This window comes from Barbatula barbatula (genome assembly GCF_947034865.1).
Source record: "Barbatula barbatula genome assembly, chromosome: 14".
NCBI lineage: Eukaryota > Metazoa > Chordata > Actinopteri > Cypriniformes > Nemacheilidae > Barbatula > Barbatula barbatula.
The window spans coordinates 2,237,275-2,258,601 of NC_136777.1; the positions used below are offsets into that span (position 1 = coordinate 2,237,275).

The following is a 21,327-nucleotide window of genomic DNA, read 5'->3' on the forward strand; positions in this document are numbered from 1 at the left end:
ACCTTATTAACTGCATTAACTCATCTTCTGCACTGTAACCTTATTAACTGCATTAACTCATCTTCTGCACTGTAACCTTATTAACTGCATTAACTCATCTTCTGCACTGTAACTTTATTAACTGCATTAACTAATCTACTGCACTGTAATTTATTAACTACACTAACTCGTATACTGCACTGTAACTTTAATAACCGCATTAACTCATATACTGCGCCGTAACTTTAACAGCTGCATAACTCACCTATTACACTGCAACTTTAATAGCTGTCTATCATTTACGCACACTTAAGTCACTTGCACTATTGTTTAGTCTAAATTATTATCTGTTCATATCCACCTGTACATTAATGTTCATAGTATAAAGACCTAAACTACATTTCGTTACACTGTACTTGTATATGTGTAATGACAATAAAGTTGAATCTAATCTAATCTTATGTTTATAAAAATGTTAGATTTAAAATTAGCTAAATTCAGTGTGTGCAGTAGTTTTAACCCAGCAGATGGCGCTGTATGAAAAACTGTTAAAACGATGTTATTTACGTTTGATGAAAATCAACACAAAAACAAACAATACTTTTTTTGTCTTTGCATTTTAAAAGGTTTTCTATTCTTTTTATTTCCAGCCGTAGAATCATTGTTGTATTTTGTATAGTATCCTTTCTGCTCTATTGTGACTCTTATCTGTTTTATTGTACATTTAATATATTGCTTTATTTTCTCTCTCCGGAAACACACGTCTTTCTCTTTAAATCCCACCCATCGTACGCGCCGTCACGCCGGCCAATCGCGACGCTTTCTTTTCCAGCAGGCGTGGCCACGTCCTCTTGACTACAGAACTGACGTGTGCGGTGATGTCACGCAGTTCATTTTCCGACCTGCGCTTAGCTTACCTTCATAAACTCTGCCTTCATTGATCCGGGTTTCATTTCGACCGCGTTTAATCCGGTTATATTTTATAGACGGTCGTAAAATAAAGCCGGACAAACACATGTGAGCGCTGACAGCTCTTTATATAAGGGTTTTTTTTATCGGTTAGCGGTGAGTTTCATGTGTTAGCTTGAGCTGATCTTGAGTCAGAAGTGCAGTCATGGGCTCCAGAGCTTCATCTTTACTGAGAGAAGAAGACATTGAGGAAATAAAGAAAGAAACTGGATGTGAGTATCAGTTTATCTGTGGTTTACACATGTGACTGTCATGTGCACTGATGTGGTTTTATGATGTTGAATGTCTCATGTTCTCATGTGCTGAATGCATGAATGTAAATGTCATGTGTGCATAGTGTTGCAGTGGGATATGGGTACACTTGTCATTTTTTAGTATTTACAAGCATTCAAATGTAAAAGATTGTTTTGTTAACTAATATGGTATATGTGTCATTTACTCACATAACCAAACTGATTCAACCTCTGCATTTACATTAGTGAGAAAATGTGTTGTGTGCTTGTGTGTGATATGAGCCTGTAGGGTTAACAGATGCATATCAGTGATTTTCAGAAGCTTTGGGTGTGCCAGCAGGCAGGACATGTTTACAAGGCAGACGTATAGCATCCTCATCTTTTTACACTTAACATTGTGACTTGAAAAAGCGAAATGTGAAATTGGGTGTGATAAAGCAGCGTAAAAATGTTAATAAAGCAAGTCCACTTGTGAGTCAGTTCTTCTAGCACCTTGCATCTCACAAAAGCAAAGATTCATTTTAGAATGAATCTTTAATCTTATTAAAATACCCTGAGCTTTGATACCCTAATCGGCCATTGAAAAGACTTCGTAACGGTTTCACAGACGCCGCTTAGTTTAAGCCAGATCTATGCCTTGGTTGAATTAAGATATTTCTGACGCTTTTATAAAAATGCATTGGAAGAATACATTTCTGGCGTGCATCCTGAGACAAAACAATGGGACTGATGTATTTTAAGATATTTCAGGCCAAGTTATATTCAGTTAAGACAGGTCAAACATTCATTTTAGTCTGGTTTAAACCTTGTCTGTGAAACCGGTCCTTAGAGGTTTAAAGTTAATCCCCTAGCTTTAAAGGGATAGGTCACCCAAAATGAAAATTTGTCATTTACTCACCCTCTCGTCATATTAATCCTGTATGACTTTCTTTCTTCTTCAGAACACAAAAGAGGACATTTCGAAGAACTTTGTTAACCGAACATCGGTACACATTTACTTTTATTGGTTTTATGTCTATACAATGGAATTGAATACTGAGTACTGGCATTGTTTGGTGACATCTTTCTTCAAAATGTCTTCCTTTGTGTTCTGAAGGTGGTAAAAATGTCTTACAGGTTTGTAATGACATTTTTGGGTGAACTATATCTTTGAGTGTGTAAGATCATTTTGGGCTGATAATTTAAAACTCTTAAAGACGCAGTGAATCACCTTGGAACGCGCAGCATTATTTGATGCTTTGACGCAATATCAACATATCCAGTGGCTCCTCCCCCTTTTTAAATAACCAATAGTGTTTCGTTTACAGCCCAGTCGGCCTCAGCCTGGCAAAGCTGCATTTAACAGCGTGATAGCCACAGTGACGGAGTATTTTCTATTGAAAATGATAGGAATATCAGTAATATCAGTGATATGTCATTTGAAACTTGTTTACATTGGGGAGTGACACTGGCGTTTGTCTTCTCCTTTACTCATCAAGGCTGTGATGTCTGATCTCTTCCATAGAGCCTTAACAGTAAACATACTATATACACTTTAAAGGGGTCACATGCGCTTTGTTTTCTCAGCAGATTTGCGCAAATGATCAGCTCTGTGCTACCGCGTCTCTTAGCCTGAGCACATTCACGTGGAACTGCTCGCTTGACACTGGCTCCTCTTCAATTGTACACCTACCTTACTTGCATATACATTTTGGCGGTCTTAGTCAAATCGTATCACGAACTGACGTAGATTTGTGGGGGTGTGGTTACACGAGGCGTTTCAGGCAGGTCTGGGTGAGCATTCGCTTTTAGATAGAATGCATCTTTTGTTCCAACACTTTAATTTTGGCAATTGTATGTGTCGGATACTGTACATGTATGGGCAACTTATAACACACAGAAAACATGTATCCCCTCAAGGGAGCCCTGTCTAGATGTGTTTCATATTTCATTTCCAAAAATATGTATTTGGAATGCAATTTCCTGGTTTGTTTCTGTGCCCCTGTATGCAATAAATTGTGTCGTGCTTTCCTACTGCATCTGAACCCAAAAAGTCATTTAAACTAGCTGTATCTGTGCTTTAGCTCTCTGTGTTCACTGTCATGTGTCCAGTGGTTCGATTGAGCGTGTGGAAAATTTCTGTGTTTATTAATTTGATTAATTTAAGCCCTGTTTATTATAGCCTGGATTGTTGAGTTTACATTCGCACAAGTTGGCAGATGTTTTTATCTACAATGCATTCAAGACATAAACTCAAGAGATAAACTCTCTTTGGTTTGTGTGTTATTGGGCGTATGTATACTTGATCTCGGTCAAGGTCTACTCCCAGTCTAAACCATTTATTACACACATTGAGAAATCCAGTAATCTAACCCATCAGCTGACAATAAATACCAGTGTTGCTGTAGTATAATAATGCTCATTATCTGTTGTCTGGACTCTGTGAAATGTGTCCCGTGTGAGGTCATTCAGATAAGACTTAAATCAGTACTGTTATCTCAAGTGACTTAAAGCTCTTTGTCCGGCAAATTAATGTTTACTGTGTGTGTTGCAGTTTCCCACAGTCAGATCACTCGTCTCTACAGCCGCTTTCACAGTCTGGATAAAGGAGAGAACGGAGCGCTCAGGTAACACACTCACCTGAATTGTGTAACACTGTACCAACGTTTGACCTCGTGGAGGAACCGGACATTGCACAAGCGTTTCAGTTAACATTCATTCACACGCCTCAGGCTTAAAACACGTTAACTTTGGTCCGGGAACATGTTACCATCTCACAGTTTGAGCTTTGACCCAAAAACTATTACAGCTATTACACAGCTGCACAATATTGAAAAAAACGTTGACTATATTGATAGATCCGACTATGGATATAGCTTGCAGATCTTATAGATAAATATATTAAATAAATAAATAAAATTAAAGATGGTTTATTGAATAATCTCAGCTGTGCTTCAATGCTCAGTCTAGCTCTTTCCAAATTCGTCTGACTAGAAACAGATTCAATAGGTATTATAAAACATTGTCTTGTGGCGTTATTATAAGGGCTGTATATTGGCAGGTGTGTCCCGATATGATACATATCACGATAGATGAGAAATACAACATGCTGTGCACAACATGGGGTTTTTCGTAAGGATAAGTGAAAAAACGTGACTTGACTTGCGACATTTACAAACAGCATTTATTTTATATAACTGGTTACTCTATGACTTATATTTAAAACCAAAGCACACCCGCACTAAGAGCTCACAGTGTTCTTATATTTTTCGCTAACTAGGCTGGTATCAGCCTAACAGACGATACATCACCAAATATTAAACAATAATCAAAATAAGGGCAAAATGTAACAAATAAAAGTGAATAATATTATATATATTATAATATTAAGCAACGAATATATGATAAATGAAATGTAATTAATGCATAAAACTTAGTATGGGTTAGTAAATGTATAATGGAAATAATAATGGAATGGAATAATACAATTTTAAAAGAAACAAATGTATGTTTCTACCCAGATCTAACATGACATAACTTTTTGTCTTTGTTTTAAATCGTTTTTCCATGGTAAATGTTAATTTCAAGAAAAACATTACAGTTGTCTCAATCATATAATTCAGTATTTTACAATACAGTTGACATTGCCAAAGTGCGATCGTGCCGAGCGGGCACGTGTCCTCGCGACCTAGGGTCACCTCTGTACCGATGTATCTTTCCATTTGAAACATACACGTCTGTGAAGTTTCTGTGCTTCTGTGATGTGTATTATTCTTTCTGTTTACCACATACACTGATGTCACAGCTTGTCGTGATGTTATATTTGTGTGTTTTTAATGACAACATCCTGTGTGGCGTAAAACCCTGTGAGATGGTGGTCAACCAAACAAACACAACCTGCAAGCTCAGTTGATACCAGCCGCGTGTGTTGTTACTCCAAACATCTTTCAGACTATGACAATTGATGTCCCTTGTGTTTAAATAATCAATTCAAAAATCAGGGCGATGAGGTTTGTGTCCTTGCTCTGAGCGTGAAGGTTACCCACTCAGTCTCGCATTCTCACGGCCTGTTCAGATCATTTCTTTAGAAATACAGCTCTGGAAAAGTTAGTTTCCAATTTATTTATTTATAACTTTTTCTTGGTTTGGGTATTGGATTACCTAGTCTAGACTATATTAGTCTAAAAATTCATGGTGTTTTTGTAACTCATATCAACTACTTAACCAGATGGATGATGTCAGAATGTCTGTCCAACTACTCTCGGTTTCTCCAAATGAAGGATTGGCGGTAGTATAAAGCATGGCTGTATTAAACATTACATGATGTTAACTCACGAATGCTTACAAAAACAAAGAAAACCCATAACAAACCACAGAAGAAACCAAACAATGACCAACTTTGAGGACATTTTTGAGATTCAGATTACTTGTGCCGTACAGTACAGTTACATCTTACTGTTATGTTTAAATTGATAACTTTCATTTAAGCACCGTTCATCGAAATCTTAAAATGTAAGGGCATGATCGTAATGAAGTATCTCTTACTTTATCACACTATATCAATACAAGATGTCTTTTTTTTTTTTAAAGGAACATGGTGTACCCAGCACGTGTTTCCATAGAGCCTTGTGCATGTGTAATAATCAACTTCTTTTTTTCTTTCTTTTATCAGTCGAGAAGACTTTCAGAGGATTCCCGAGTTGGCCATAAATCCTCTTGGTGATCGGATAATTAATGCCTTCTTCCCAGAGGGGTGAGAAACGTCTGGTAACATTTGAAACGATGCGCGAGGTTGCACTGCTTATCTCCACACCCAGATATTTGAAATGCTTTCGGCATAGCAAAAATATATAAAACATTGAGCAAACGTAAAACATCAGTTAGAGGAAACCGATTTAATGATTAATGCTACAAAAAATACAAAATGTTTTTTTCTACGAAAGGAGAGTTAATCATTGCATGGCTTTTTAAATATGTGCTGTGCCGTGTACATGTTTGTTTTTCTTTTCTTTGTTGTGGTCGATTCTACAAAGACTTCTGACGTCTGAATCTCTCAAGCGATATTTCATGCAATGATTGGTTGGTTGATGATATTATATAAGCACATGACAGGAGCGCCTGAAGTTGGTTCATGACCCACTTGGTGTTTCTGTGGGCTCTGATTCCTTAAGCAGCCTATAAAAAGCAGAACCTTTTTGTTTTAAAAGTTCCCTGGACTTGTCGCTTGATGTCTCAATGGATGTTATGTAATGATAAGACAGTTCCAGACCGACGTTTGTAAGAGTTTCTTCATGTCAAGCCAGACTAATGTGCTGTAGAGTGAAAGTTGATGGTTTGATCCTTGCGACAAGCAAATCTAGACACCCAAAACATGCTAATCCACGCACTGAACTTGTAATAAGTGAATGGCCTTGTTCCCTGGTGTGAAAACCTTTGTTAATGTGAGACTAGATCCAATAGCATGATTGAAATGAGGTCGTAAGCATGGCCACAAAGTGGCACAGCTTCCGTAAACAGACTTTGTGTAGTTAACTGATGTAAAAATAGTTTTAAAAACCTCAGTATTACCAGATTCTAGATAGAATGCTTCATCTTTAAAAGTATTCCTTCTCATTTCTGTCTCTCATACGTTACAGTGAGGATCAGGTGAACTTCAGAGGTTTCATGAAAACATTGGCTCATTTCCGTCCCGTGGAAGACAACGAGAAAAACAAAGGCCCGCCTACATGCGAGCCTCTCAACAGTAGGATGAACAAACTTCTCTGTGAGTTCTTCTCAAAGTCCCTAGCATTGGTTTTACTGTGGCTACATTGTAAACACAGTGTTTTAATCCTCAAAAGTCTAAAACCTTCAGTCCAGAGCAGCTAAATGAGTCTCCGTTCAAGAAACCCTTTTTTTGTAACAGTCTTTACAGCGCTTTCTCATCGAGTGAGTTTACTGTCGTTTTTGCGATTTAAAGATTTTAATTATTTGGTATTGTCCTTATTTCCTCACAGTTGCTTTCCGGTTATACGACTTGGACAGAGACGATAAGATCTCCAGAGATGAGCTGCTGCAGGTGAGAGAATCACGTGTAATGATGGACAACAGTGCTCCTTTGTTTGAGAGACAGAACGATCTGTACCACCTGATCGCTGTCGCCGTGACTCACCTGCACTTGCATCCTGAAACCAGTTTTGTGGCATTAAACAGAAGACGACACTTGGAGCGGGTCACGGCTGAGTCATTTCAGTTCATCTGTGTAGGAAATATAGATTTTCTGGATGGGTGGACAGCTGATCGGGTGTGCAATGAATAACCGCGGGTTTGACCGCTAAGTGCTTGACCTTCAGTGAAACAATTTCGGTCTGTAAATTGGGATCTCCAAAAGATGTTATCTACACCTGTCTCCTCAAATGACCCGGTTGAGTGCGCTTAAAGAGAACAAGATCACTAGGGGGCAGCAGTTAACAATGTTCGAACGCTAGATGTATCCTTCACTGCCTTTTATTTCCCATGATCCTTTTCACATGAGTTCGTGGGGAAGGTGGTTGACCGAGCAGGGTGGATCTTGAAAATTTTTTATGGTGGTCGAAAAGTCGGAGCACAGTTTTTATAAAAACGTTTGACTTTAGGTTTACGGTAATAAACCAGATGCTCTTTCTACATGTCTATATATATATATATATATATATCCACATACATCAATTTTTCAACACCGTCTTAGTGTTCAAACTCTGCTCTCAGTCATTGTGTTGGAATCAGCTGATTAAACTTTGGACATGTTTGTGATAAATGAGAACATAACCTTGAACTTTGTTTGTGTATTCAGGTGCTGAGGATGATGGTGGGGGTGAATATTTCCGATGAGCAGCTGGGCAGCATCGCAGATAGAACAATCCAGGAGGCGGACACTAATGGAGACATGTGTATCTCATTTAATGAGTTCACCAAGGTAACACTTCATAAACAACATGATCTCGTATAAAACTTCTGAGTCTTGTTTTAGACCTGTATCATCTTGAAAAACTAAAATATTGAGCTTAGGAGGAAGGAATGCCTGCGCTTTTGTTTCAAGTAAACTGTCATGGTCTGAAGTAAAACACCTGAAAGATTTCATAACAGTCTGCATTCCTGTATTCAATATGTTTTGAATATAAACAATTGAAATATACACAAAACGTCTCAGTTACACTATTCAGAAGTATAAAATGTCGAAGAATGCTTCAAAGATTCAACTTTTGTATTTCATGATGCGATGAATGTAATGCATGTATTGAGTGAACCATCCCTTTAATGTGATCTCCTCCCTCAGGTGTTAGAAAAAGTAGATGTCGAACAGAAGATGAGTATCCGCTTTCTGCACTAAAGACAAAGCATATCCCACACGCTGATTGGACAATATCCGTGTCGGTATAAATAAGACACAACCCCTGACTCTACTCCCTGTGGGCTGATTCGTCCTTCACGCTGGTCTCTCAGCCAATGTTAATCGCAGTGTTAAACGTGATCACTTTTATTTCTCAGATCAGCACTCGCTCTCTATCTTGGGTTGCTTTGGCACTGAAGGGAGTGTCCGGTGCCTTCATATCACATACATCTCTTTTCTCTCGTATGTTAAAATTATATTTATTTCAGATTTTCAGTTGATAGATGTCATTGATATTGTAATGTACCAATGATGTCATGTTTCGCTCTCTGTAATCGACATCTTAAATGCCAAATTTGATGCTTCTGTATGAAATGCCTTCTTGAGAATTCCCATAATAATAAGCTCTGTGAAACAAGATGTTGATGGTAGTAAAGCATATCTCGCACTCATCTGTTGCTTTATAGCTGGGTTGACTGAAAAGGCACATGAAATGGCTCAACAACTTTTAATCTCAAGAAGCGAAGATCGATCTTGGTGGTGTATGTCTAGATGAGAAAATCCAATCAGTTTATTTGAGGCAAAAAGCGATTGTTTGTGCACATTTCCTTTCGAACGTTGAGCAATATATTTCAAAATGACATCTTCTATGGTGAACTGTGTCATTTCTGAGTCACTAGCTGCATCAAATGAACTTGCAGTCTTGTTTTGAGAATTTCGATGTGGCCAACCATAAAAACCAAGTGGTGTCTTTCGTGGTGTCTGTTAAGGAAACTATCGCCCACATTCATCTTGTTAGGTGGTTTGCAATTAAACTTTGGTTCATGACTTTGGTGCCATAGACAAAAGATCATATTTAGGGATCGAAACTTTTTCCTGGTACAATAACCCAACCACATAGCAGGAGCATATTTTGCTTGGACCACAATGACCTTTTAAATTTCTGTACTTCTTTTAGATGACTCTAGTGGCACCGAAATAACACACATGTGTAGTCCTGTCGATTTCATGAAACCAGGATTTGGTGTGTAATATCATCTGCATGTGTATTATTTGTTTGAACTGTCATGTCATTGTTCCATGAGAAGCATCCTCGGAGCCACAACTGTTCCCGTATCAATGTCCCACATTTTTGTGCTGTCAGGCTCACAGCCTGGCATGATCATAAACCAAAATTGGGTGTGTCTTCTGTGGATCTAAGCAATGTCTATGTATCATTTCACAGGTACTTGAAATAAAGTCCAGCATTTCTTTCAGATTCTTGTTTAATGTTTGAAATACTGAATTCTCAGTTTAAATTGTAGCGCGACAGCTTCACAGACCGGCTGAAAAAATAGAGATGATTAATAAGCTTATCAAACACTTTTTATGTGAAGTCTGTGATGCATCATGTATGATTGTCATTCAAATAAAGTGCCATGAAATTATCTTTTTGTGTGTGTGAATGTTTCAGACCCAAAGCGCTCATGTGTGTTTAATGCTGAACAAAACTCTGGTGCATTAACTTCATCACAATCCATCTGTTTTGTCCGTTCCCCTTAAGGAAGCAGACTAAATGAAAGCTTTAAGAATAGCATTGTGTTTTTGTAACATCATTTTGCGGGGGTTTTGATAATGAAGTACAAAATATGAAGATTTGTGGCTAAGGAGTATTTTTTAAGGAGTTATTTGTGTAGGCTGCTGCAAGGAAAACAACATTGCTGTGATCTTTTGTTTCTATGTACTGTCAATGTTGCATGCCAAACAAGCCTTGGAAAAGTTGCGCCAAAACAAGTTGCTGCAAGTAGCAGTGGCTAGGATAAGAAACTGCTTCGGTCACTGGACACTATTCAAAAGTTGTATGAATGTATTGTGAGAAAATTTAAAGGCACTGATATATATTGATATATATGAGCAAGTTATTTTCATTTAAGAGAGCTCAAACATTCATTGAAGACTGGGACAAGCCTTAAGCATTGTTTGTGAAACTGGGCAGCAGTGACCTATAATTTGCTTTCATCGCCCATTCATCATTGTATACTCTCCCAAACATGCTGCAAACTGCCCCATTCACGTGTCTTTGTCCGTACTGCTCACATTCACACTCCTGTCCTGTTTGAGTTTCATGAATATGCTTCCAAACATTACTCTTTTGTCTTCATTCTACACACATTTACACATTTTACCCCTCAATGCCACATTATGCCCCATCGTTTTAACATCTACCCCCTCTTGACCTTTTAAACCCCACGCATCGAACAACTTCATTTGCTTATCTTATGTGTATTTTTCTGAGTAGGGATGCCTCTAACACAATTGCTAAAAACCGTCTTCTCTTTGAATCTTTTATTGTGGACATACAGTACATTCTGCACACCTACATTCTGTCATTGACCTGGGAGTATAATATATAAGGTCACTGTACAGTTCACAATCTCTCTGCATAAATTAATAATAGTTGACAAAACTTCTTGCTCTTGACTCAGAATGAACTCTTTTTCATGTAAAGATTTTTAATCATGTAATATTATGAAACTTGTGTGTAATGTTTCTATTATTGTGTTACATTTAAGATTTATTTCGTTCACATCAATATATCAAATGTTTCATTTACATTTAGTCATTTAGCGGACGCTTTTTCCAAAGCGACGTATAAAGAGTTCAGGGAGCAATAAGTGTTATATCCAGGCCTGGTGGTTAGAGTGTTGGGCTTGTGATCAGAAGGTTGCTGGTTCTAAGCTCAGTGTCAGCAGGTCATGACTGAAGTGCCCTTGAGCAATGTATCTTACCCCTGATTGCTCTGCAGTAATGTGCTACTGTAAAAAAACTACTTGTAAGTCGCTTTGGATAAAAGCGTCTGCCAAATGAATAAATGTAAATGTAAATAGGTGCTAATACATTTTGTTTCAGGTATATAGCTATAAATTACCAAATGAACTCGGTATGCGGTTTCCATGAGATTGGGTCAGGAGTCCAGGACTAATGCTTTTGTTCATTAAGAAATTTAAAACGTTTTTACAAACATGCCTTACCAGAAACATAACATAAAATTATTTTTATTGAACTTCAATACAAAGATGGCATGTTCACAATGTCTAAATTAGCTTAACATTTTTATGTGCATACAGAGTGTAAATAGTATGCTCAATATCATCAGCGTGGAACGTGGAAATGAATTGAACAATATTAAAGTGAAAATGAAAGAAAAGAGAGAAAAAGTGGGTAAGAAATTGTATTATACATCAGATGCAGTACATAAATTAAAGTGAAATCGTTTAGTTGCTCTCTTATTGGTGAAAAGGTGAAATTGAATCCAGATACATCTAAAAATATTTAAGGAAGATCAAAAACATTGGTTTGTTATTGGAAAACTTGCAAAGAAAAATTTACAAAGAAAATAAATGAAACTCAAACAAACACTGTAGAGTCAGTATTATAACATCACAATATCATCAAACGTTATTGATAAACCATTTCTCACTATTGTCATTAACAAATGCGCTTATATCTTTCCAGAACTGCTTTACAAAATATCAGTATTTAATACAATATTTTATAATACAATTTGACTGTAGATTTCATTAATGATTTCGCATGACACTTCCTTTATTATGTTAGTGAGATAATATTTTTGTTGTAAAGACCAAATAATTTTCCATTTAAAATGTTTAAATAAACTTTTCCAGATAAACTACATGAGAAGCAGAAACAACATTTTGAAGAAAATGAGATCAGCTTGTGTAATGTATGTATAAAATACCTAAGATGGGCGGGGCCTCCACGGACTGTTGTTTAAAGCCGGATATAAAGAATGCGGTCACATGGACGCTGTTACTTTTCGATGCGCTTAGCGGCTAGACCTTAAATCAAGGTTAACATTTTAGTTTTAAATTATTTTATGCCTATAATTATTATATTATATTTAAATCAAACCCACAATATACCAAGCTTTGTAATTAATTTATTTAAACTATTTATGCTTTTACCGGAAGCTTTCGTTTAAACCCCGCTACGCCACTTCCGTCTCTGCTAACATCCGCCGTGTTCTTTGTTGGGAGAAAGAAAGCGCTTCAACACGCGTCTCCGCTTCCATTTTCCGACACATCCGACCGCTTGATTGAGTTCTTTGTGCTAATTTGTCATTAAATCTTTGTAAACCTGACCAACAATGGAAGACAAGAAAGCAAACGGCGACGGTAAATATCTGCCGGAGTTATTGGCGGAGAAAGACAGCCTGGACTCCTCGTTCACCCACGCCATGAAACTGGTTGGCGCAGGTTAGTAGTTCTTTATCAATGGTAAACTCAATATGGTCGATCAGTACTGTTTCTGAACATTATTATCTTCCTCGTTTTTGTGCAACAAATTGCAAATCTGAGGTTTTGTAAAGGAAACGTGTATCAATACGCGCGGGTTTTTTTAATGCGTGTTGCAGGCCGAGTGCTTAAATAGGTCCTTTGTTTTAAAACGCGCCCTATAATGTTCTGTTTTGCGTTGTGCTTTGGTTTTATCTTTGAATTGCGTCATTTTATGATAGCACTAATTTAGCAAATCATGTTTTTTGTAAATGTGATTTTTGTATAACGTGAGGTCAGTCCGGGCCTTGTGCATGTGTCGATTTATCTGTTAACTTGCATCATACATTTTATTGGTTACTATAAAGAAATCATTCAAATGATAGTTTCAGCCTTTATTGTGGCACAGTTTGATGGTCTAAATGAAGCATGCACCCGTGTACCGATTTTTTGTGTTTGATGCACTCAGAGGCGGGACGAAGATGCTGTGAGGGGGCGTGTCTAACGTTACAGACAAAGTTCATTGTTAAATGTATTTTAATCTGCATAATAAAAAAATAAATTTCGCGTTTTTAAAAAATTGTTACAGCACAAGTTTTATAAACGATGTTAATTACTTAAATCTCCTTTATCGCGATCATGAAAGATTAAAGATGCTTGACGTCAGAGCCGTTGAATATGAGAGAGACGACACTCGATCTGGCCGCCGTGTGGTCACGTGGTTCATGCGGCCCATCGATAGGAGGCTCAGCGATGACGATTTTTTGTAGGCAAAACCCGGAAGCGAGTGGGACTTCCGGTTCCGTCGCACCAAAGTCGGTTTTATTTTTTAAATCGCCTAAATAAAGTCTGTGGTAGACAAAACCTCTAAATATGTAAATGTTTTATTCTATGACACAAAACACACCGATTATAACCCGCTTGTGATTTTCGTAAAATGTCGTCGTGTATATAACGCTCACAAATAATGCATCGTCGGCACAAATATCTTAAAACGTAGATGCGGATTCATTCACAAGTATTTACCAGTCAACACGTTTGAAAGAGTTGTCGGGTGCTTGGTGGTGGTGACGTAGATATCGAGCGGCCATAAGTGTAGTGTGTTTATTGCATCGCAGGAAATGAGACCGGATGCTAGTTTTGGTAATGGATGTCAATGGGTCTTGCTAGATGTTACAGGTTCTCCAATTGGAAGTGTTACAGACCCTCCTATCTCTATAATAGGAGTATCGCTGGTGCTTTACGCAGGAAATAGCGCATCCTGAAATTTTAGAGTACTTTGAGAATCAAAATGTATTTGTAAAGGTTATAGTCAGAAGATATAGATCTGGTTATTTTTTATTGTTATTATGAACAGATCCATTATTTAAAGTTTAAGCACTGATGCTGGACATTGTGTGATTTATGTTCATTGTTGTAATTCTATTTTTTATATTACAGAGATCGAGAGGGTTCAAAAAGGCGAACCCAAGAAAGACTCAGGAGAGACTTACCTAGATCTGTTCACGGCCAAAAATGTCCGTGTGAAGGAGCGAGTGCTTATTCCCGTCAAGCAGTACCCACGGGTAAGTGTCACCTGACCAGATACACGATGTACGGGCTCCTTACACAGAAGTCTTTAATGTTTTTTTCTGCCACTGATTAACATTTATATATTTGGGGCTATTTTGTTTTATACTGTGATTATATGCTTTATTATCGTTGTCAGTTGTTTTGAATTGTTGCCTGTGTGAATACTTGCTGTGTACTGTGTATATTATGGACTGACACCAAAAAATTTGGATTGGTAAAAAAGAGCCTCGCAGTGTTTATTATATTAAGCTGTTTACTGTCTGGACACTTATTTTGTATTTTTTCCTCAGTTTAATTTTGTAGGGAAGATTCTGGGGCCTCAGGGAAGCACAATTAAACGTCTGCAAGAAGACACAGGGGCCAAGATTTCAGTGCTGGGGAAAGGATCAATGAGAGATAAGAACAAGGTAAGCAACTTGAGTTTGTAACTAAACTCGAATCCTTGTAACAACAATACAATTATTAAGTTGTACAGTTACTAAAATCAGATCCTTTTTTGTTGCTGTTAACAGGAAGAGGAGCTGAGGAAGGGCGGGGATCCAAAATATGCCCATTTGTCCATGGAGCTGCACGTTTACGTTGAGGTTTTTGCCCCCATTCCGGATTGTTATCTGCGCATGGCACACGCTATGGACGAGGTCAAGAAATTCCTTATGCCTGTAAGTGTGAACACGGGTTGACTTTTTTATTATTAGCGCAGATCATCCCAAGCGGTAGTGCTTGCTCTTTTGAATCTGTAAAAATAAGTTTCATTCATTTGTTGAGGACAGAGTTTCATCCTTTTTGTACTGTTTCAGGTGGATAACATTGATGAGATGCACCAGGATCCTTACATGGATCCAGGGTATCTGAATGGAGCTCAGGATGTACCTGGTCATGCCAGAGGAGGCCCACCAGGCAGGGGGCGCGGTGGACCACCACACCCTAGGTGAGAACCCGTTTATTGGCAAACAGCCAACTATCATCTAGGGAAACTCTGTCTGAGAATTGTCGATACGTGATCGTGTCATCAATCGTAACAACCCTAGTTGAAAGGCAGTATAGTTTTATTTATCCCAAATCGTAAATACTTCAAAACCTCATCAAATATGCAATGCTAACCTATTTGTTTTTCCCTTTAGGGGACGGGGTATGCCCCCTCGTGGCGGAGGACCCCCTGGTGGAGCTCCTCGAGGAGGTCCAGGGCGAGGAGCTGCAGCGAGGGGAGGCTCTGCACCTCGTGGTGGTCATCCAACAGCCGGACCAAACAGGGGAGGAGCATCCAGCCGGTCGAGACCGCCAGCATCTGCTCAGAGAATGACACCTGCAACTTCTCTGTCCCACCAACAGCAGCAGCATCATCAACACCCACAGAAACCCGAAGGCTACGCAGAATACGTGAGTCCTCCACACCAGCAAATCTGAACGTCTGCTGCTCTTAGTTTTAAAAAACTTGCTCTTAAATATTCTCTCTTAAAAAGATTTTTGGTTTGTTTTAAAGTGATGTGTTCTTGAAATAGGTTACCCAGAACATCCTATAGTTATTTTGCAATGCAAGTCTTGGAAGCTTATGATGCTCAATGTGTTCTGTTTCTCAGGCCTATGACGAACCGTACGCCGAGGCGTCATACGAGGGATATGAAAGCTACTACAGCCAGCCTGCTTCTCAACCGTAAGTGTTTGTAGCGTCCGCCTCCATTTCGTTGACCAAAGTTCATCTGCACTGCTAAAACTCCAAATACTTGGCAAGTTGTGAATGTTTAAGTTATTGTTACAAAGTGACACATGTTTGCCAAGACAATTCGTGATGACCTGACAAGAATGACTTTCCCCTTGTTAACAGTGACACAGAATATTATGATTACGGCCATGGAGAGGCACCAGAGACTTACGAGTCCTACGGTAAGATGTCCTTCGTATTTGGGTTTTATTTCTATAGTACTTTTCTCAAATTGCACAGTGTTGCAAAATGACCTTACAGAAATAATCTTAGCGTCAGTAGCCTTCCACGATGGCATACGTGGTAAGGCACAAAGAAATCCAGTGTCAGAAAAAAGTATTTGTTAGAAAAGTCAGTTCTTTTGCAGAACTTAAGGATTTCTGTTGTTGTAGTTTTTATTGGTAAACCAAGTGTAAGAAGAATTTAATGGCATTGCAATAAACAGGAAAGCTATTTCTGACAGTAGCTTGTGGTGAAACATTTGGGTCTAATTAACATTGCTGTGGTGGTCTTTATATGCCATACCACTGCTCTCAGGGTTCTTTGATGTCAGATAGATTTAAGATGGGAATATTTTAGAGAAAATAGACAAAGTCTTAACGTTTTTTGTAAATATTTTAATTAGGTTGTTAATCAAACCTTCGCACATGGTCTTTAATTTGTGAAGTAATGTTTACGAGTTTGTTTACAGCTGAAGATGATTGGGAAAACAGTGCTTGGAGTGGAAGTGGTGGAAAGGCACCAGCATCCCGCCAGGCTAAATCTTACCGGGAACACCCATACGGCAGATACTGAACGCTGCTCATCACTGTGGTTGCCTGGGCAACCTCCTTCTCTTCTAACCCCCTGTAACCATCAAAAAAGTAATTCTAGTTGTTTTTGTCTGTATACAGTTTTAGTTCTCATGCGTTTGGTTACTTTTATATAGAATGCTAAACAATAATTTTTAGGTTTGTGCCGTGCTTAAAATCTCCTTTTGTTTTTCTCATTGTTTTTTAAAAATGTTTGCTCGCTGAAAAATGGATAATCGAATGCTAGATAATTAGCAGATTACCACATGTAAAAAATGATTTGCTTTAAAAAATAAAAACTGCCTGGCAATGTTAGCTTGCTTAGATTTGTTTCGAACACAATTGTTTTACGGCAAAACAAAAAACACTTAGATCCGGATGCATAAAAATACTAGTTCCTGTACAAACCAACCTGATCACAAATTTAATGAAAAATCTCTGGTTAAAGCTAACAATTTATTTTTAAATAGTCAAAAGGTAATTTTCCAAAACCTTTTAAAATGTCAATTATTTTCCATATGCAATAGTCTTTACAGGAGCAAAACCAGTTGAGCTTTGTCGTTTAACGTTAAGTCAAGTAAAAGTACAGGCCACTCAAAGCATTGTGCATACTTCATCCACATATTAGAAAGTTTTTGTTTTGTTTATAGCGTGGCTGTGAAAATATTAGCATATTTGTTTGCATTGCCTAACTAGGGACCTAACATGTCAAAAAATGTTTCCCTATCCATGTCAATAAAGCATAGTTTTCTTTTACAGCCTTAAAAACGTTGTATTTGACTTTGTTATTATCAAAACTGAATACTGCTTGAAAATTTTGCAAAAAAGGTTTGCTACCCTCATGCATAACTGTTCATCATGCAAACTATGTTGTGTATAAACCGTTGCTTAATAGTATGCAATTACTGTGAGGTTATTTGTAATCTTTTCTAAGTCACACAATGACGTCTTGTACAGGAACAATTGACATCAAAATCGAGAATAAAGTTAATTTGTTACGTTGGTCCAATATAAGCTAAATTCATCTGCAATATATGAGCTGCAAATAACTTAAAGGGGTCATATCATAGTTTATTTTTATTAACCTTTGAGGTACCAGGAAAAAATGCTATTCTGTTAAAACTTACTTGGCTTTCAACACACCGGCAAATATAGCTTGTGTTTTTGGTGACATCAGGTAAATGCGTTTGAAAAGAAACGTGTCGTTCATGCTGGTTTGACCCTGACAGTTTGTCGGCACTGTTTTGTGATGCTGTCACCATGTAATGCAGGCATTGAAAACTAAAAGGTAGAACTCTTAATCCTAAAGTAAACGCAAAGAAAACGTTAAAATAATTTTTACAAGAATGTATGACAAAATTAGGAATAATTTATATTGGCTAACATTTAAACTGATATGACCTCTTTAAAATAAGTAAATCTTTTGAAAGTTAACAATGATTTATACACAATACAAGAAAAACCTGTAAATGCAATGTGTTTATACCTGTTCCAAAAGCGATAACCCTGTTGCTACATCGTATCAGTCACTAAAGGCCTCTGATGTTACAGAGATTGATCTCTCCTCTTGTCTGTCATCTATTGTGAAGGATCTTGAGGTAAGACCTGCCGAGTCCCCTCTAAAAGCACAGATAGTTTTTTTAAAGGTAAAGTATACATGCACAATGACAGGTGTATGGTCCTATTCTGTCCCTGGGCGTGTGAAATAAAACGGCGCGAGCAAAAGAAAATCGCTTTAGATATTGTGCTCAACCCACAGAGACATGCTTTTGAGTTCAAGACAAATGTTACTCGACTCTCGCTGGCTTAATAAAAAACAAAACCAGGGAAGAAGGCGTAAAGTGTAACGCAAGCTTCAGAAAGGTAATATCAACCCTAAATTTCCTCTCTTAGCACTATTATGTTCACACATTTGTATACAAATTAAAATGTTGTTTTCTCCAAGGTTAAAAATCACCAATATTACTAAATATGGTTAATGCATACAAAACGTTAACTTATTAGTCGGTTTGTAATCAAACTTTAGCTTTTTAGTCAAAATCTTACTGTACTTAAAAGTTTTTACTAAATTCTGTTTTAGCTTTTCAAAAAGACAAAAAATATCCTCAAATCTAACAAGCTCATAATATGTGTAGTATAGGATTTGTTGAAATGAAATTTGTTGATATTGTAAGCTCGGTGTATTAACTTTGTCTTTCTTGTGTTGCTCAGTGACTGACACGGAGAGCTTGTCTCCAGACTGACCTTAACCAGATGCTGCCACAGGTGGAGTATTTATCTTTTTTCTCAAAATTTAAGAACACACACACATTCATGGTAATGATAGGGTGTTTTCACATAAATTGGTATGTTTGTTAAATGCCTGTAGTTAAGGATTTATTATTGAATCGCGTCACTGTGAAGTCTAAAGTTAACTGTATACGTTATAGTTTAGTAGTTTATGTAATTATGTCTTTGGGATATGAATGTGGAACAGTGCTTAAGGGCGGAGGCCGTCTGGTTTTTTCCGTCTTTACTCATGATGAAATCCATCCTGCATACCATACTGTGTTGGAGGACATATCGATGCAATTGTTTTTATAGTCAGACATTTATATATTTCCGTAAAGCAGAAGTAAAACCTTTTGCACGAGTCCTCTTACGTTTTAAAGTTTAAATGTTGCTCTTTATTGTCTCTTTTTATCCTTACCATAACTAAATGCAAACTTCTGAAAAAGTGGAGAGGCAGCTGTTGTTTTAAACCTTTAAATGTTTTCATGAACCCATTTTCATGTTTTAAGCCTTCTAAAATGACCTATTTTCTTGTATTTCTGTTTTTAAATATAGAAACTATTTCATGTAATGTTGTAATGATTGTAAATGCTTAGATTAATACTATGTTCTCTGTTGCAGGCTTTTGTTGCCGTTCACTTTGTACTGAAGTGGACAGTGGCACGTCTTCCTTTTATGACTAAGCGATGGGTTTAATAAATGAGACATGAGTCTGTTTTTATCAGTGATGGATTTAATGAACAAGTTTGTTTTTATGAATCTTTTAATTTTGCTACTGTTTTTATACAAATGCTGTTGAGATCTTAATAAATGATTTCTTGCTGCTTTACTGGCATGGTTTTGTTGAATTGTCCATGTACAGTATTACTTATTCATTTTTTTAATATAGCACAAATAAACAACTAATATTAACCACTGTGCTGTAGAAGGGTGAAATAAAAAAATATGAACTAAAAGTAAAATAAAACAAAGTGAATAAATTACGACTAAGAATAAAAGAATAAAATCTAAAGTAATAATGAAAAAAAGCAATGATGAACAGATGCGATTTTAACAGAGGAAAGAGGTCTCAAAGGAAGAGATCTGCTTCCTCTTCAAAGGAAGATTGTTCCCTTATCTAGGACCAGCCACTGCAATGCCACTTTCCTTTTCCCATAGCGGGTCCAAAGATTATTGCTTTGGTCTTTACATCATTTAAATGCAAGAAGTTATTTGACAAACAGGATCTAACATCAGCTAGACATGCAAACAATGTTTCTAAGACATTCTTGTCATTGTGTTTTAAGGGTAAGTAGATTTGTGTATAATCAGCATAAAAATGAAAGGATACTCCATGCTTTCTTAAAATGGACCCTTATGGAAGCATGTACAGTGTCAGTGAAAACCGCGTGGGGGCCAAAACGGAGCCTTGAGGAACGCCTGAGGTGAGAGGTGGTATTGATGAGACTGCTTGACCAAAACCTGCTGAAAATATTCTATTTTTGAGATAGGATCGGAACCAGCTGAGGGTACTTCACAATTTTTAGATTTAGCATCTATCATGGCTTTATGATGCATTATTAAGGATTCCCGTAATATTTCGAATTAAACTTTAAGTGTTTCTTTTTTCTATCTGCGTTCTGCTCTACAATAGCTTTTCTGTTGTCACATACATTTAGCGAGTGAGAGAATAGAAGATATTAAAATTCATGTGAAGTGTACATGGATCTCCAAGATGTATTGATCTCATGACAAGATCTTTGTCATTTGCTCATCTCAATGTCAAAACTATCTAATAGCCTAAAAATGTATTGTTGTAACTATGCTGTTGATGAGCACATTAGCGTACATATTATTCTCTAAAATTGACTTTGTTCAGTCAAAAAATTAAGGCTCCCAAGCGTTCTTCTGTAGTTAATGTAAATAGCTAAAGACAAGAGAATTTGTGCTCAATGCAAAAAGTTTCTAGAAGAGAGGTTGTCAGGAAGCCCGGTCCACTCTCTGTGAGGCTTTGTGTTGAAGGATTTTTATTGTGATTTTTATTATGGTTTAAACGTGCTTTTACATTTAATATGCTTTATGATTTCATTATTGATCATTAACTGTGCATAATATGTTAAAAATATAACAATTGTGTGAGTTAACCAAAGGACTTATTTGGAGTGAACTTTCTGGACCAAAATAATATGTGTGTGTGTGTGTAAAGATCAGATTACACAGAGCTCGTCGGAAT

At 37.3% G+C, this 21,327-nt stretch overlaps 2 protein-coding genes across 3 annotated transcripts; both read left to right on the forward strand.

Moving 5' to 3' along the window:
- The first annotated feature begins 781 nt into the window (after nucleotides 1-781).
- On the forward strand, nucleotides 782-9,934 carry chp1 (calcineurin-like EF-hand protein 1). The gene is made up of 7 exons (XM_079473880.1): nucleotides 782-1,160; nucleotides 3,715-3,787; nucleotides 5,833-5,913; nucleotides 6,797-6,924; nucleotides 7,157-7,218; nucleotides 7,972-8,094; nucleotides 8,455-9,934. The coding sequence occupies exons 1-7, from the start codon at nucleotides 1,094-1,096 to the stop codon at nucleotides 8,506-8,508; spliced, it is 588 nt and encodes a 195-aa protein (XP_079330006.1). The 5' UTR covers nucleotides 782-1,093; the 3' UTR covers nucleotides 8,509-9,934.
- A 2,333-nt stretch (nucleotides 9,935-12,267) lies between these two features.
- Nucleotides 12,268-19,944, forward strand: khdrbs1a (KH domain containing, RNA binding, signal transduction associated 1a). Of its 2 annotated transcripts, XR_013787582.1 has the most exons (11): nucleotides 12,268-12,764; nucleotides 14,223-14,347; nucleotides 14,645-14,761; nucleotides 14,867-15,013; nucleotides 15,152-15,282; nucleotides 15,476-15,731; nucleotides 15,932-16,005; nucleotides 16,177-16,235; nucleotides 16,745-16,916; nucleotides 19,056-19,109; nucleotides 19,737-19,944. XR_013787582.1 is itself a non-coding variant. In XM_079473240.1 (9 exons), exons 1-9 carry the CDS (start codon nucleotides 12,656-12,658, stop codon nucleotides 16,846-16,848), a joined length of 1,122 nt encoding a protein of 373 aa, XP_079329366.1. In that variant the 5' UTR covers nucleotides 12,268-12,655; the 3' UTR covers nucleotides 16,849-17,851. The 2 variants fall into 2 exon arrangements, 1 of the variants encoding a protein (XP_079329366.1); XM_079473240.1 differs by lacking the exons at nucleotides 19,056-19,109; nucleotides 19,737-19,944 and having other exon boundaries at nucleotides 16,745-17,851.
- The last annotated feature ends 1,383 nt before the right edge of the window (nucleotides 19,945-21,327 follow it).